The sequence below is a fragment of the Arvicola amphibius genome, chromosome 1, assembly GCF_903992535.2.
Source record: "Arvicola amphibius chromosome 1, mArvAmp1.2, whole genome shotgun sequence".
Taxonomy (NCBI): domain Eukaryota; kingdom Metazoa; phylum Chordata; class Mammalia; order Rodentia; family Cricetidae; genus Arvicola; species Arvicola amphibius.
This window is the reverse complement of record NC_052047.1, coordinates 69,777,355-69,795,816: the sequence shown is the minus strand read 5'-3', so window position 1 is coordinate 69,795,816 and position 18,462 is coordinate 69,777,355. Positions and strand designations below refer to the sequence as shown.

Here is an 18,462-nt window from a genome sequence, read left to right as displayed (position 1 = left end):
GGCTGTTACTCAGAGAAAAGAAGAAGTGGGGGTACCTCTCTAGCTTGACAGCTTCAGTTACTGAAAATTCTTTTATCTGTGGTTTGTTTTCCTCCAGAGGAGTTATAAGTGATACGAGTTCATCCTGTACAAAACCAAAAACAATAACTCAATATCTCATAAAATGACACATATTCAACATAATTAAAATCTCCTAACATGAAAGTGTAAGGCAGATAGAAAATAAATGTTGTCTCTTCCCTCCATTGGGCCTTCACCTGTGCAGTTCTTTCCCTGTGAAATGCTGCTCCCCAACTGGGGCTGTCATACCTTCTAGACTCAGTTCTCGAAGGAATGCGAAAAAGTCTGTATCTCAAACAGAGGGAAGATGTCACAGATAGCCAACTGAAAGGAGGGAAAACAAAGAGCAGAGAGAAGTAGAGGGAGGGGAAGCAGAGGCCACATCCAAAAGGCACAAACCACAGTCCTTACCAGCTCAAACCTAGTGGAAGATGTAGGTGAAGCAGCGACTCTTCTATGGACAGTTCAGGTAGTGATGAAAAGAAATCTCATGTGTTGTCGCTACATGAAACATGGAAAGGCAAGGCAAAATGACCCCTTCAACAGATCATAGCTCTTTAGACAGAAATCAAAGATACTCAGGTGTGTAGAATGCCAGAAGAGTGTAACATTTTCTGGTAACAACAATCGAAGAACTGAAGGAGAATGCAAATGGGCAGATGCATTCTATTCAGGACCCTCAGGTATGAGTCAGCAGCTTATAGAAGTAATCAGCAAGATGGCTGAGAATGTCAGATGTGTGGATGACAGGGTCACCAACATGGACATACAACTCAGCAGGAAACAGATTATTTCCCCAACAGAAAACACTGAAGCTTGATAAATACTTTCAGCAAATTATCAGGATACAAAATCAACATATCAAACTCAGTAGCTTTCCACATGCCAATAACAAACTAACCTGATGTGGGATTCCCCTCTGTATGTTTTATTACCATTGGTTAATAAAGAAGTTTTTTGAGTAATAGCTTTGCAGAGTAAAGTCAGACAGGAAATCTGAATAGAGATATAGAAAGAGTAGATGGAGTCAAGGAGACGCCATGGAGCTGCCGAAGGAGAAAGATGCTAGAACCTTACCAGTAGGCCACAGCCTCATGGTGATACACAGATTAATAAGAAAAAAATTGAAGAAGAAACAAGAAAATAAAAAGATTTCCTGTGCTCTTGGGTAGGTAGAATTAACATAGTAAAAATGGTAATCTTACCAAAAGCAATCTACAGATTCAATGCAATGCCGATCATAATCCCAGAAAATTTCTTCACAGACCTCAAAAAAAAAAATGGTACTCAACTTCATGAAAAAGCAAAACCAAGGATAGTCAAAACAATCCTGTACAAAAAAAGGAACTTCTAGAGGCATCACAATCCCTACCTTCAAACTCTACTACAGAGCTACAGTAGGAAAACAGTATTGGCATAAAAAGAGACATGTAGACCAATGGAACTGAATCGAAGACTTGGATATCAATCCACACACTTACGAACATCTGATCTTTGACAAAGAAGCAAAAAAATATAAAATGGGAAAAACTTATTCAACAAATGGTGCTGGCATAACTATCAACATGTAGAAAAATTCCAATAGATCCATATCTATTGCCATGCATAAAACTCAGTCCAAATGGATCAAAGACCTCAACCTACAACCAACAAAATTGAACCTCATCGAAGAGAAAGTGGGAAGTACACTTGAATGCATTGGTACAAGACGCCAGTTCCTAAATAATCCCAGTAGCAGAGACACTGAGAAAGAATTAATAAATGGGACCTCCTGAAACTGAGAAGCTTCTGTAAAGCAAAGGACATGGTCAACAAGACAAAACAACAGCTACGAAATAGGAAAAGATCTTCACCAAACCCACATTGGACAGAGGGTTGATCTCGACAATACACAAAGAAGTCAAGAAATCAGTCATCAAAAGAACAAATAATCCAATAAAAAATAGGGTACAGACCTAAACAGAGAGCTCTCAATGGATGAATCTAAAATGGCTGAAAGACACTCAAGGAAATTCCCAACATCCTTAACCATCAGAGAAATGCAAATCATAACAACCCTGAAATTCCATCTTACACCTGTAAGAATGGCCAAGACAAAAACACTGGCAACTTATGCTGGAGAGGATGTGTGGTAAAGGGAACACTTCTGCATTGCTGGTGGGAGTGCAAACTGGTACATCCTCTTTGGATATCATTATGGTGATTTATCAGAAAACTAGGAAACAATCTACCTCAAGATCCAGCAATACCACTTTTGGGTATATATCCAGGGATGCTCAATCATACCACAAGGACATGTGCTCAAGTATGCTCTTAGCAGCATTATTTGTCATAACCAGAACCTGGAAACAATCTAAATGCCCCTTGATCGAAGAATGGATAAGGAAAATGTGGGACATTTATACAATGGAGTACCTCACAGCAGAAAAAAATAATGACATCTTGAAATTTGTGGGCAAATGGATGGATCTAGAAAACGTCATATTGAGTGAGGTAACTCAGACCCAGAAAGAAAAATATAATATGTACATAAAGCAAAGAAAACCAGCCCACAAATCACAATCCCAGAGAATATAGACAACAAAGAAGACCCTAAGAGAGACTTACATGGATCTAATCTACATGGGAAGTAGAAAAAGACAAGATCTCCTGAGTAAATTGGGAGCATAGGGACCATGGGAGAAGGTAGAAGGGGAATGGGGAGGAAAGGAGGGAAGCTGAGAAAAATATATAGTTCAATAAAAACAACAACAAAATAATTCACTACAAGACAGGAGTGGTGGCATACAATTTTAACACCAGCATTGGGAAAGGAGAAGCAGGAAGATTTCTGTGAGCTTGAGGCCAGCCTGGTCTTCATAGTGAGCTCTAAGACATCAAGGACTACATAGAACTGTGGTTCTCAATCTTCCTAATGCGACTCTTTAATACAGTCCCTCATGTGCTGACCTCAACCATAAAAACATTTTTGTTGCTACATTATAACTGCAATTTTGCTACTTATTTAAAATTATAATGTAAATATTTGATATGCAGGCTATTTGATATGAGGCCCTGTGAAGGTGTTGTTCAACCACAAAGAGATTGTGGCCCACAGGTTGGGAACTGCTGATACAGAAACACCCTGTCTCAAAGCAAAACAAATCAACTACACGAAAAGTGCATAGGAAGGTCATCTCTGACAAACTCTCCACATAAAAATGGTAATAGAAAATTTGTAGTATAAATACTGAAAAAGCAGAAGTTAGAACAAAAAATTAATCTAATAAAGCAGCATTTTACCTTAGCATTCTCCTTTTCTGTAGGATCAGAATCATTAGCATCAGGTTCCTCGAAAACCCTTCAGAGTGAAAACATACAATAAGACATGAGTTTGGGTCTTTGAAGAATCCTGGAGCATGATCAACTGGGTATACTAAATGTATTTTTACTTGTATACTTAAAAGTTAACCTTTGTTTTGAACAAAGTAAAGACTTTAGTTTCCTCCACTTCTCTCATCAAAGACTGACAAACACCAAAGAGTTCCCAGGAGTTAAGAATGATTAGACACAGGGTAGGCGAATTTAGTCTCTCTCCAAAGCCGAATAAAACACCAGTTACTGGTTCACATGCTTTTTACTACATGAAGTGAGAGATACTAACATAATAGGAAACAAGGTGGAGAGAGACGTGGTTTCATCTTCATTGTCTGTCACTGATGAAACAGTAAATTACACAATTAGAGATAGCAACTTTGGCTCTTAAGCACAGAAACAGTATATTTAAAAGACCCCATTGCTTATCTTCAACCCTAAATAACATAAGACATTCCTAAGACTAAAGTGTTGGAAAACTGTGCTGGGTATTTTACATCATCTTCACACAAGATAGGGTCACGAAAGAGGTGGGACCTCAATTGAGAAGATACTTCTGTGAGATCGGGATGTAGGTAAGCCTGTAGGGTATTTCCTTAATTAGTGACTGATGGAGAAAGACCCAGTCCATCCTTGGTAGTGCCATCACACCGGGGTTGGTGTTCCTAGGTTTTATAAGAAAGCAGGCTGAGCAAGCCATGAGGAGCAAGCCAGCAAGCAGCACCCTTCCATGTCCTCTGCACCAGCTCCTGCCTCCAGGCTGCTGCCCCATTTGAGTTCGTGCTCTGACTTCCTTCCATGGGGAACAGTGATGTGGAAGTGTAAACTAATAAAGCTCTGCAGTAGACCAGGGCAGAGCAACTGGAGAGCAGGAAGAGACCTTGAGCACATGGCTTGAGCTTAGAAAAACTCAAGATGGCATTTTTTTAAATAAATAATCTGTTGACTGGAAGTCCCCCTTTCTCATTTGACAGGGAAGACAGTACATTTACTTTACACTTTCCACCCCAGTCAGAGTTTAGAATGTCAAGAATGTCATCAGACTGCACCCCAGACAGCAGGGCTATCCCGGCTTGGTTATTTCTCTCCCATTCTGATTTCAAAATATTATTCAGGTCCAAATTAAACATAAAAAATCCATTTTATAAAATGATAATTTAAATTAGAGCAATTATAATATTAGTCATAGTGACTCCAATTAATAATGAAGATGAGAGGGAGGTAGACACTGAACAAAATGTAAACTTATATAAAAATAGTCATATTCCCTTTCACATTACAGCATATCAAATAATAATAATAGTCATATTCCCTTTCACATTACAGCATATCAAATAATAAAAATAGTCATATTCCCTTTCACATTACAGCATATCAAATAATAAAAATAGTCATATTCCCTTTCACATTACAGCATATCAAATAATAATAATAGTCATATTCCCTTTCACATTACAGCATATCAAATAATAATAATAGTCATATTCCCTTTCACATTACAGCATATCAAATAATAATAGTCATGTTCCCTTTCACATTACAGCATGTTCGAAGGCTGGGGAATCAACCCCAGTGTCACGTGACTTTAAACCTGACTCTCCTCATCCCCCACGTGATTGATCTTCACTAAGGAAATATTTTCACAGAAAGCTATTTTATCCATTCTTTCCAAGCCAAATAAAATGGAAACCTTTTTAACTTCACTGCAGAGGGAAAGGTGAAAATTACTGACTGGAGTGTAGCAGTCACAATTAATGGTCATTCAGAGATAAAGTAACATGAATAGTCTCCAAAGACAGCAACTCACACCAGGGTTGTACAATGAAAAAGTATACTCAGCAGTCTGGTGGTGGCACACGCCTTTAATCCTAGCACTTGGGAGGCAGAGGCAGGCGGATCTCTGTGAGTCTGATTCCAGTCTGGTCTACAAGAGCTAGTTCCAGTACAGCCAGGACTGTTACACAGAGAAAGCCTGTCTTGATAAATCAAAACAAAATGTATAGTCAGCACCATCTGTATTTAGTGACTTAATATAAATATAAATGTAAATTGAATTTGAATTTAATATACATGAAAATGTGTATTAGAAACTGGGAGGCAAAATAAAACACAAAACTTAGGCCAACATGGAATTGAACACAAAAATGCAAAAATTTACAAAACAGGAAATTAATCTGAATAATTACTTTTGCTGTTGATTCAGCTTTGTTTTGATAATTTGTACTGTATTCTCAGCACTGTGTGCTAAATTTCTCCTATAAATCCAATGTGTCCAATGCACATGGCTCTCCCCGCTTCTGATCACCACTAAGCTGGTTTTACTTAGAGAAATGAACACCTGTACCTGGCTGGCTGCTTGTGTGTCTGTACATTTGCCTCATTTCCTAAAAAGACTACCATGGGCTGTTTGTTTTTGTCCAGAGGAACAGACCGGGATTCCATGTCTTCCTGTATGAAAATAATAATAATAATTTTAATTTATTTTCAAAACACAACATTACATTCTTTTCAAATAAGCTTAAAATCTTGTTAAAACCAACATTACCCTCCATTCGATTGGGTTGTAGACTGCTGGTTGCCTGGAAAACTTCATGGGTTCAGGCCAATCTTTTGGATACCCAATCCAGAGGCTGGATTCAGTGAGCAGGGGTGACGGGACCACTGGACTCTGTATAGAGAAGAAGTGTGGCAGTGAGCATGAGAGAATCAGCTACTGACACCCACTTGCCATCCCCGCCACTGCTTGGAGGAGGGACACTGCATCCTAGGAAGTGCACAGCACAACTGGCTGTAGTATCCTGACATCACAAATGGTGAACACAGGAACCGAGCCTTCCACACCATTTAGAACCATGGTCTCAGACAGCATCGTGCAGACAGACAGATGTCTCAGACACCAAAGATTGGCAGGTCTGCATCATCAGGCCAGGGACACCTTTAATGGTATTTTTTTGTATTTTAAGATGTAAAGCTTGCCTGAAGACAAGCATGCAAAACAGCCACACTCTTCAGCCATACAGGCCAGGAGGTGGTGGAGCACACCTTTAATCCCAGCAACCACACAAGGAGCCATGTGGCTGGGTGGTGGTAGCACACACCTTTAATCCCAGCAACCACACAAGGAGCCATGAGGCTGGGTGGTGGTGATGCACACCTTTAATCCCAGCTCTAGAGAGGAATATAAAGTGTGAGGAGACAGGAACTTGCTCTCTTTCAGTCTGAAGACTTCATAGGTCTCTCTAGTGGCATGGCTGCTTTGTTCTTCTGATACTCAGGTTGAACCCTAATATCTGTCTCTGGTTTTGATTATTTATGCTACATTTGGTGTACAAAGTTTGGGGTACAAATTCACAAGAAAGCTGTTTACCTGAAGCTTTTTTGCCACTGGCACAGGCTGCAGCTCCTTGAAAGCCTCTTACCACACAAGGGTAGGCTTTCTTTTCTTTTTCCCCAAGCCTTTAAGCAAGTTTGAGATTTTCCTGTTGTAGCCTCTCTTAAACAGTCTCCAGCTGTCCCCCAAACTCCAGAAGCACCTGGGTTACAAACACAACAGGACTCACTGTCCCTAGGCTTGTTCAGGCAGTTCTTCCACCACACAGTGTTTTTTTCTGAACAATCCCCTCTGTGTTTTTCAGATAGTCAGATCTCTCTCTCTCTCTCTCTCTCTCTCTCTCTCTCTCTCTCTCTCTCTCTCTCTCTCTCTCTCTCTCTCTCCCTCTCCCCTCCCGTGAGTCCCTCTCTCTGTCCTCTCTCCTCTCTCTCTCCAATCTCTCCTCTCAGTCTCCTCTCTCTCCATCAATCGGTCTTCTCTTCATCTATCTCATCTCATTCCTCTCCGTGTCCTCTCTCTCTCACTCTCTCTTCTCTCGATCTCTCTCTCTCTCTCCACTGTTTGATGTTTGGGCTCTCCCTGAACCCCCTTCTTGGGCTGCTGTCAAGGTAGGTAGCTTTCTTGAAAGCCAGTCAGGCTTTTACTGTTCTACATAGCACCAATAAGTCTCACATTCTCATCAACATCTTCAGTAGATTTGATAAGACAATTGGTGGTGTGGGAGGTCCTTCTAGCTATGTGTTGCTTTTATTAGTAAATGAATAAAGAAAACTTCCTTGGCCTATAGCAAGGCAGAATTCAGCTAGGTGGTGAAAAACTAAACTGAATGCTGGGAGAAGCCTTGTAGCCCCACTGGAGGCAGATGCCAGAACTTTACACAGTAAGCCACAAGCTTGTGGCATTACACAGATTAATGGGCTAATGGGTTAAGATTGGAGTTAGCCAGAAATATGCTTAAGCTATCGACCAAACAGTAATGAAAAAATATGGTTTCTGTGAGATTAATTCAGGGCTGGGCAGCCAGGAATGAATGATTGGTCTCCTACAACAAATTGGGAATTTTTTTAGTATTTATTTGTTTATTATGTATACAGTGTTCTGCCCACATGTATCCCTGCAGGTCAGAAGAAGGCACCAGACCTCATTACAGATGGTTGTGAGCCATATGTGAGTGCTGGGTAATTGAACTGAGGACCTCTGGAAGAGCAGCCAGTGTTCTTAACACTCTGAGCCATCTCTCCAGCCCAAATTGGGAAATCTTAAAAGAAGGAATTATTTGAAAGAGAGAGCTTTTCTCCAACATTAAAAATGGGAAAAACAATTACAATGGGAGGATTTGGGTCTCTGTATGATAATATGCTAGACAGTTTGAAAATGGAACAATTAAATGAGAAGGTAACTAATTACAGAAGATTTATGTAGTATCAATTGTAAACATTATCAGCTTTATCATTTTTTGTCTTATCACTAAAAAAATGGTTAATCTGAGCACTAAGATACAGACCTTAGAAAAAACTAATAAAACAAATCACAGAGATATTCAAATCCAGATAGAGGAATTTAATGTAGAACATATTTCAGTGTTGCATTATAAGAATAGAGAGGAACAGCCTAAGGTTTCAGACAACCAACTTTAATATTTCCAGTAACCTTACAGTATTTGCCAAATGGCAGAGGCTCTGTTGCAGCTAAATGGACTCCTGTGCCAATGTTAGATTTCAGGAGATTCAAGGAAGCAATAGTCTTATATGGCATGCAGTCAATAGTCTTATATGGCATGCAGTCACCTTTTGTGAAGCAAATGTTAAACTTGTGGTTAGCTTGCAACTGAATCCTCCCTAAAGAAAGGACAGAATTGGTTAATGGTGTTTTGGAGCCTGGTCCACAATTACAGTGGAGTACTTTGTTCAGAGAAGAGGCTAAGATTCTTGAACAATGGAGTAAAGCTAGAGGAAGAGAAATCTCCTAATATCAAATTCTTGGAGAAGGAGATTATGCTAATACAGAAAGGCAATCTGCATATGAACTCCCTGAATTTATGTCATGCAACAGCAGCTTTGAATACTTGGGACATAATTGGAGAAATAGGAAAGAAAATGGAGTCATTACTAAAGTTTTACAGGACCCAGAAGAAGCCTTTATGGATTTCTTCCAAAGATTTCAAAGATTTCAGCAGTAAATACAATGATACCAAATTCAGAAGCTAGATAAATAACAATTGAATCTCTGGCTTTTGGAAATGCCAATTCTCAATGCAAAAGGATAATCAGGCTGCTAAAGTCAAGGTCAGCACCTCTGAAGGAATAGATTTGAGATACAATTACTATTGAATCTCAGGACCATGATGATGCATGGATAGGAGAAGTGATTTCCAGAGGTCTGAGGAAAAGTTGAAATGTCAAATGTTATTATTGTGACAACCGAGATCATCTTAAAAGGGATTGTAGACAGGGCATTCTTAGAAACATTTTTTTCCCAAGAATAATCCATTCAGATTGCCCTTCCCTTCTGGATTATGTGGAAGGTGTAGCAAAGGAATGCATTAGACTAATGAATGTAGGTCACCCTGTGCCAATAGTTTGTAAGTCAGCAATTGAAAATATGTAAGCAATTACCTGAATCTATAGTTTACCATTAAATGGATGACATTTTACTATCTGATTCAAATGTAGATACTTTAGAAAAAATGTTTGAAGAAGTAAAGAAATTTTTGCCTTTGGAGATTACAAATTGCTCCTGAAAAAAAATCTTAAGAGGAGAGTCTATTAATCATTTAGGCTATAAAATAGGTTTACAAAAATTAGACTCCCCAAAAGGTGCAAATTAGGAGAGATTAACTGCAGATTTTTAATATCTTCCAAAGATTGCTAGTAGACATTTCCCATCTACAGCACACTACTGGGATGACCTGATTAATAGAAACAAAAAGTTAGATGGTGACAAGGACTTAAATAGTCCCAGGAAATATCAGCTGAAACTGAGAGAGATTGACCTTGATTGAAGAGAAATTACAGAAGACACATATGGATCATGTGAATCCAAATCTTTTTTTTTCTTCCCCGAGACAGGTTTAGCTGTAGCCTGTCCTAGAACTAGCTCTTGTAGATCAGACTGGCCTCAGACTCACAGAGATCCCCTGCCTCTGCCTCTCAGGTGCTGGGATTAAAGGCATGCACCACCACCACCCAGTAAGATACTAATCTTAACTGCACTCTGGCCATATTACTCTCCAAACATCCCCTACAGGAATTATAATACAGAGGGAAGACAGCCTAGAATGAGCACAAAAAACCTTAAAACTTATGTGGAAAAGGTCTCTGAGTTAATTCTAAAAGGAAAATTGATATGTTTTTCAATTAGCAAGAATAGTTATAGTACCTTTTAACAATAATGAAATTAACAAATTATGGAAAGATAGTAAACCCTGGCACAAAGCTTGAAGAAATTTTTTTGGAGAGATTAACAACTATAGAAAAAAAAAACAACTTATAAAGAAAACTAACTAGATCCCTCCTCACATTGTACGGGACACACCAATAAATGGAGCCCCTGCATTCTATACTGATGTAAATAAATCAGGAAAGGCAGATTACAAATAAGAAAATTTAAGTAAAGTGCATTAAAGTCCTTATGATTCTGCCCAAAAGTCAGAATTATGTGCTATTCTCATTATACTAAGGGATTTAAAGAATCTCTCAACATAGTTACTCTTTCCCAATATGCAGAGAGAGTTGTTTTGCATATTGAAACTGATAAATTTATACCAAATGATACAGAATTGACTTCATTATTTATTCAGTTACAAGACATAATCAGGAATATGAATAATCCCATATACACAACATACATTTGATCCCATATAAGTCTGCCAGGTCCTCTAGCACAAGGTAATTCAGAAATTGATCAATTATTGATTGGAAATGTGTTGAAGGCCTCAGAATTTCATAAAAAAATCATGTCAATAGCAAAGATTAATAAAAATACCTTTAATTCACATGGCACAGGCCAAGGAAATTATAAGGAAATGTCCTACTTGTTCTTTATACAACCAAACATCACTACCTGCAGAAAGTAACCCAAAGGGTACTCAAAGGAATAAAATCTGGCAGATGGACATTTTCCATTTTGTAGAATTTGGAAAACTAAAATATGTACATCACACCACTGATACCTATTCAAGTTTTCAATGAACAACAGTTTTGAGTTTGGAAGACTAATTCAGTATCACACATTTGCTAGAAGTTATGGCCATCATGGGTATACCTGTCCAAATAAAGACAGGCAATGTTCCAGTATATGTATCTAAGAAAATGAAACAATTTTTTGCTTATTATAATACAAAGCATATTACGGGTATACCCTAAAATCTTATAGACCAGGCAGTTAAAGAAAGATCAATTCAAGCTCTAAAAGATATGCTAAATAAACAGAAAGGATGATATATAACCTCCAAAACAGATTGAATAATGCTTTATTAACTTGGAATTTTCTAAATGCTAATGATAAAGGAACAACAACTATGAAGAGACATTGGATAGTAGAAAAAAACTACAGAATTAAATCAGCCAGTATACTTTAAAGATGTACTGACCTCAATGGAAACCATGACATGTGTTACATTAGGGGAGGGGTTTTGCTTTTGTTTCTACAAGAGAAAAAAAAACTATGAATACCATCTGTAGGCAGAAGCCACTTGTTCATTCCAAGCTGCCCAGATCACAAAATAATCACACAGAAATTCCAAAATAATCACAAAGAAACTATATTATTACAACACTGTTTGGCCAATAGCTTAAGCATATTCCTAGATAACTCTAATATCCTAAACTAATCCATCTTTATTCATCAGTGCATCACTACAAGGTCGTGGCCTACTGGCAATGTTTCACCAGGCTCCAGCAGAGGTGCATGTCTCTGGTGGTGGCTACATGGCTTCTCTCTGACTCTGCCTTCTTTCTCACAGCATTCAGTTTAGTTTTCCCACCTAGCTCTTTTCTGCCATATCACACGCCAAAACGGCTTCTTTACTCATTAACCAATAAAAGCAACACATATATAGAAGGACTTCCCAAGCCCGGCGGTGGTGGTGCACGCCTTTAATCCCAGCACTCGGGAGGCAGAGGCAGGCGGATCTCTGTGAGTTCGAGACCAGCCTGGTCTACAAGAGCTAGTTCCAGGACAGGCTCCAAAGCTACAGAGAAACCCTGTCTCGAAAAAAAAAAAAAAAAAAAAGAAGGACTTCCCAAACCAACCATCAAAATTGATAAAGATTCTACTTGAACAAGAGATAACTCTTAATCAGAAGAGATGATAGTTCATCAAACAGCATGATTGTTTAATATAAACTAATCTATAAAACTAACAAATGCTTTACATTTGATCAGATAGAACTTGTCAAAAGAGAATCTTTCCAACATTAGGACTGGGGAAAGGTTTTGTTTCTGTCTTTTCAGAAGAATAAAGGCATCCTGTTAGGGAATCTGAAGACCACTGGACAAATGAGACATCTGAAGAAAAAGGACAAATCATCCAGAAAAAAAATTGTCTCAAGAAAAAGAGTAAATTGGCCTATTGATATATCATATTTCCAACAGGATAAAATCTCATAAATCTTCCCAAATGTTTGTTTTTTCCTATTCTCTACAGTCATATAATGCAAATAGCCTTTTTGTAGTCCTAGTCCAATTAAAGATTAAAGCTGGCTTTGGAGTTGGAGTGTGGCTCTCTCCCTCTCTAAACCCAAGCATGTTTATTAAAGTGAAATCCAAAAATTTCAGTTTCATGTCCCCTAATACGGGACAGAAGAAAAACAAAAATTTAAAGACTTTTTTTGCTACTAATCTCATAGTTCTTTGGTGTTATATTGACTCTTTAACAGCTTTTCTTAGGGTATAAGATTTATAAGATTAATGTGTATATATATATATATGTATATATTAATGGTCATATAAAGTACTAACTAATTTTATAAAAAGTTTTTATCTACCTTCTTGCACATGATGTCAGGTTTGAGTCTCTATCAGTTTTCTGCAGTGAACCATGAGCACGCCTAACAATGACTTTTGAAGTCTCCATAAGGAGGATGGGACCCCACAATGATGATTCCTCCAGGACTATGATAGCACCACTAAGTTGAAAAACACCACCTAAAGATTGACTTTGGACTACAAACTGCTCAGAACAATTTTGAGGTGGCTTGCTGAGATGATCCAGCCCAATAGACTACTCTGGCCAGGACTTGAGACAAGCTCTGCACGTTCTCATTATTCAGAGACTAGACAAAGGATGTTCAATCATACCACAAGGATATGTGCTCAACTATAATCATAGCAGCATTATTTGTCATACCCAGAGCCTGGAAACGATCTAAATGCCCCCTCGACCGAAGAATGGATAAAGAAGGTGTAGTACATTTACACAATGGAGTACTACACAGCAGAAAAAAATAATGACATCTTGAAATTTGCGGGCAAATGGATGGTTCTTAGAAAACATCATATTGAGTGAGGTAACCTAGACCCAGAAACACAAATATTGTATGTACTCACTTGTAAGTGGTTTTTAGACATAAAGCAAAGAAAAACCAGCCTACAATTCACAATCCCAGAGAACCTAGACAACAAAAGGACCCCAAGAGAGACATACATGGATCTAATCTACATGGGAAGTAGAAAAATACAAGATCTCCTGAGTAAATTGGGAGCATGGAGACCATGAAAGAGGGTAGAAGGGAATGGGGGAGGAAGGTCAGGGAGTGGAGAAAAATATACAGTTCAATAAAAGCATAAAAAATTTAAAAATTTGAATTTTCCGTTATAGAGACATGCCAGATTCTGATTTAAAAAAAAGTTTTAATCTGCAAAGAAGATAGGACAGAATGACAACTCCACCTGAATTATGGTAATTCTAGCCACTGAGTGAGACTGTCCTATGCCTCACCTGCTGCTAGGACTCTGCACTAACTAAACACTTTGGGGTTGATTGCCCCACTTTGATTGGATGTAGGCCAGAGGTGAAAAGGCAGGAAGTATGTCAGAATGTATGCTTACCCACTACTCCTTAGAGATGGTGAGGCTAATGTATCTAAAACTTGTATGCCTTTTTGCAAGCTAAAACAATCATGTAAGCTTCAGAGAATCTAGGGAGTCATAAGACGAATCCATCTCTCACACGTCACAAGGACTCCAGATAAGTACATAAGTACAGCCCAATTTTCCTCGCTTGTCTGCTTCTGAGGGTGGGCTCTCTCTCTCTCTCTCTCTCTCTCTCTCTCTCTCTCTCTCTCTCTCTCTCTCTCTCTCTCTCTCTCTCTCTCTCTCCCCATCTTGGGACTCCACCCCTCTCCCAAATACTAGGACTATGGACCCGAAAGTTCTAAATGTAAGATTTTCCTTAAGATTCCTAAATTTTAACTTCCACCCCCTAGTCTATATCTGTCTTATCAGATCTCCTCTTGTCTGACAGACACTATCCAAGTATAGCAGGCTTTCTTAGGCCACCAGTCCCCAAATCATGACATGGAGATTTATTATTAATTAGGAATGCTCGGCCTTAGCTTAGACTTGTTTCTAGATAGTTTAAGCTAGATTATCCCATTTCTATTCATCTCTATCCTGCCCCAAGACTTGTTAGCTCATTTGCACACTTCCATCCTGCTTTCCTGCTTCCTCCATGTCTGCATGGCTGGCCCCTGGTTGGCTGGTTTCTCTTTCTCTCTGCCCACCAGCCCCACCTATCCCTCCTTTACCTAGACATTGGTATCTTAGGCAGACAAGGTGAGACAGCAACATTATCTTTATATAGTTAAACAATTGCAACACATCTTTACATAGTTAAACCAACCTTTTATTCCACCACATCCAAGCATCAGCTGCTGACTACAACCCGCTCCAAATGACTGCAAGCCCTGGACTTGCTGAAAGCTGATGTGGACCAGTCTAGCCAATGATACTGCACTGTCATTTCAGCTGGATCATCGAACCAGACACTTCTGATGAGTGCCCCATTGCCTGAATCCCCTCCTTGCCTTTGACTACCATTCCAGACCTCCTGCGCCCTGACAACAATGTCCTAGCTTCAGTAGTTACAGTAGTTACAGAAGAGAGAGTATGCCATCCCTCCCCCTCCCCCCAACAGGCTGGAACATTAGATGGCAAAGGGGACAAAATAACCTACATACCTATTGCCATACCAGAAAAGGTGCCTGTTAAAAACAAATAGACCCAGTTCTGTCATCGGGAAGATTCATTAGCTGAAACGGTTCTACAATACGATAGGGCACTCAACCTGCTCTATGTAAAACAGGGAGGTTATTGTATAGCTTTAAGAGAAAGTTATCTCTATACAAACCACTCAGGAACCATTAGAGATAATCTGGTTGTACCTAAAAAATCATTACAGCTGTGTGGTGGTGGCTCACACCTCTAATCCCAGCTTTCAGGAGACAGAGGCAGGCAGATCTCTGTGAGTTTGAGGTCAGCCTGGTCTACACTGTGAGTTCCAGGAGAGCCAGAGCTTTTACACAGAGAAACCTTGTTTCAAAAAAAAATCATTGCCAAAAGGGGGACCCTGACATGAAGTAAGTAATTGGTCCCCATTTTCATTTCCAGGATCCTTCTAGATAGTGACTCTGATGTGAACTATCACAGGGCCTTTGGTACTTCTGCTAATTACTCTTGGCTCTTGCATTAGTGATGTCTTAACTAAGTGATAATTCCTGTCTGGGTACCATTTGATGGCTATTAGAACCCAATATAAACAGATAGCCATAACAGAGTCCAAGATTTGACTCAGGATACAATTCAAGGGGGAAAGTGAGAGCCCAAAGTTACATTTTAAGTTTTATTTACTATCCCTGAAACAAAAATGCCTCTGATCTGTAATCCCCTTGCCCAAGGACAGACAGTTTCTGAAATGCCAGAGGCTGTTGTTTATGGGAGATAACAAACCACATGTTTTCACTCTCCTGAACAAGTTTGTTTGACCCTACACCATATATGTTTAAACATATGTGGGCAGGAGGTTTATGGGTAGGAAAAAAAGTCAGGATGTATGCTTGTCCCTAATTATACCTGATGGGAAATAAACTACTGCAAATCGTGATATGAGGCCATTTTCTGGAAAATCAGAGATGGATCTGGCCAGAGTCTCCATCCACCTGGCCAGTATTTAATTAAAGCTTTCTTCAAACTTGACTTTAAACTGTGGTAGTGGTTTTATTCTTGATCTATGAAATTAACAATCTGCTATCAACAGAATCTGACCTGCTTTCCCTTTGGGAAATAAACAATTTCCTCTGCTCAAGGGTCCCTGGATACTCACTTCTAGAACATCCTCTATACCAAGCTGCTTCTAGATCTCCCCATGAGCCTCTTTCTCCCTAAACTCAGACACAGTCCGCTCTCAGCCCCTCTTCACACTGCTGAAAAACAAGGTTACACCCTGGGGTCTCGGGCCACTGTCTAGGACTGAGCTTTGCTCCCATCGCCTACGTCTCCAACTCTGGACACTACACCCATGTCTGATCTCCCTGTCTGTGTGTTCTCACCGCAGACTCTCGGCTCATCTCTGATCCGTCTACCATCTATTCCCACCACTCTCTCTCTCAACTCCCAACTTACAAAGGACCCCAGTCCCTTCCATCATCTGAAATTCTATCCCTCCAAACTTCTCTTATTGAAACCTCATCGTTCACATTTTCACCGGTCCTCCCCTCACCCTCCACACTTACTCTTTTACCCGAACACTCCCAGACCCTCTTCACGCCTGTCCCCTCCCCATCCCTCTCATATACAAGAGGGTCCTCTAGCTACTTCTGCCTATAACTTTTATACAGATGGCAGCTCCTTTCTGTCAGACAGCCACCGTGCTGTGGGACACGCAGTGGTCTCAAGGGATGCCATCATCGAGACAGCTTTCCTACCCCCACACTACCAATAAACTAAACAGGCAGAATTAATAGCCCTCACCAGAACCTTCCACACTGCCAAAAATATATATCATTAACAGTGTGTACAAAATCCAAATATGCTTTCCATATCCTGCTAATATACTCTTCCATCTGGAAGGAACAAATATCTCTAAACACAAAAGGCAACTCAATCACTAACTCTTCCTATAGCTAAAAACTCCTCAAGGCCTCTCTTTTACCCTCTCAGATTGACTTGTTTCATTGCAAGAACATCAGACGGACCCCTCTATTGTTAGTAAAAGCAACAATCACAATGACATGGCAGCCTAGCAAGCTACCCTTTCATCCCTTATGACGTACCCCACTTCTCTCCAGGCTACCCTACTACATAACCCAGACAACAGCATGCCTAACCGTCCTTAAACACAGGGCATTGTTCACTTCCTGTATCAAATAGCAAAATATCATCTAATGCTAAACCCTTCTCTCCTTTCTGCAAACCCACCTGACTCTCAGCCCCGCAGATAAGATCTTTCTACCTGCAATATATGTCAGTGGGCCCGCTGCACCTCCAGCTGCACCTCCAGCTGCACCTCCAGCACACCACCCACCTTTCCCACTCACCACGGGATCAAAGCCTGAAGTTGTGACAGTCTAAGAGAGTGTTTTAAGGTGTGCAAATGCAGTGCAAGCTATAAAGATCTAAGAAGATGCTTTAAGTTCCGAGGATACAAAAGTTTAAGGAAGTTCTGAAGATCTGAGAAAGGGATCAAAGTTACGGGCCTGAGAAAGAGATCTAGTTACAGGCCTGAGAAGGGATCTAAGTTATGGGCCTGAGAAAGGGATCTAAGTTATGGCCTGAGGAAGGATCTAAGTTACAGGCCTGAGAAAAGGATCTAAGTTATGGCCTGAGGAAGGATCTAAGTTACAGGCCTGAGAAAGGGATCTAAGTACATGAAAAGTTGTTTCAGATTTCTTTCCTTAGTTCTAAGCTATTGTTTGGAAATTTTATTGTTCCCAGACTTTTACTGTGAGTCAAAAACACAAATCTTTCTACAATATAGATTTCATTACAAATTACAAGCCATAATAAAACTTTTATCTCTTTCTATAAACTTAAAAATTCTTATAAACTTCAAGAAATTGACTTGGATCCTCTTTTTATGAGACAAATTCCAGATAAGTACTCCTGTCAACCAACAGCCTAAATTTCCCCACCTGTCTATTTCCTTGCCTGAGGGTGGGATCTCTTTCCTTTCCCTGTCTTGGGATGCCTTTCCCTCCTACCAGGACCATGGGCCTAAAGTTTCAAATCTATACCCAAGATAAAAATGTTCCCCTAAACTCCTTAACTTTACCTTCTGTCCCTCGTCTGTCTGTCCCAGCAGATTTCAAATCAACTGCAGACTGCTCCAGCAACCCAATAATCCCAGAGCTTCCTTCAGACTCTGCATCCTAGACGGCTCCCTAACAATGACACCCCAGTGTCACCAGAAAGCAACCAGAGAGGATAACACCCACTTCCCCAATACCCAGGGACCCGATAATAAAACAAAAATGTGGGAATGAAGGGCTCTCTAACAGGCCCAAGCTTGGCAAATGTGGCACTGGTATGTTTTGCCCTTTGCCCTTTCCTCTCTCTTGCTAAACTGTTAGAATAGACCCAAGGGTCTCTTCCCTTATTTGGCCACTAACTGAACCTGAGACTAAATCACCAAGGTCCAGCAATCAAGAGTCATTATTTGACCTCACTGGCTAACCTGTCCAGTCAGGGCTTAGCAGCTCAGCCAGGCACAGACTTCCCTTA

At 39.8% G+C, this 18,462-nt stretch overlaps 1 protein-coding gene across 1 annotated transcript in view; it reads right to left on the bottom strand.

The window, feature by feature from the left end:
• LOC119810605 overlaps positions 1 to 18,462 on the bottom strand; it is a 125,640-nt gene that overhangs the window by 69,512 nt on the left and 37,666 nt on the right. The window contains exons 15-18 of the mRNA XM_042055044.1: positions 5,960 to 6,082; positions 5,759 to 5,862; positions 3,343 to 3,400; positions 36 to 124 (exon numbers count right to left, since the gene is read on the bottom strand). Of these exons, the coding sequence (XP_041910978.1) occupies positions 36 to 124; positions 3,343 to 3,400; positions 5,759 to 5,862; positions 5,960 to 6,082 (374 nt within the window). The remainder of the gene's footprint in view (positions 1 to 35; positions 125 to 3,342; positions 3,401 to 5,758; positions 5,863 to 5,959; positions 6,083 to 18,462) is intronic.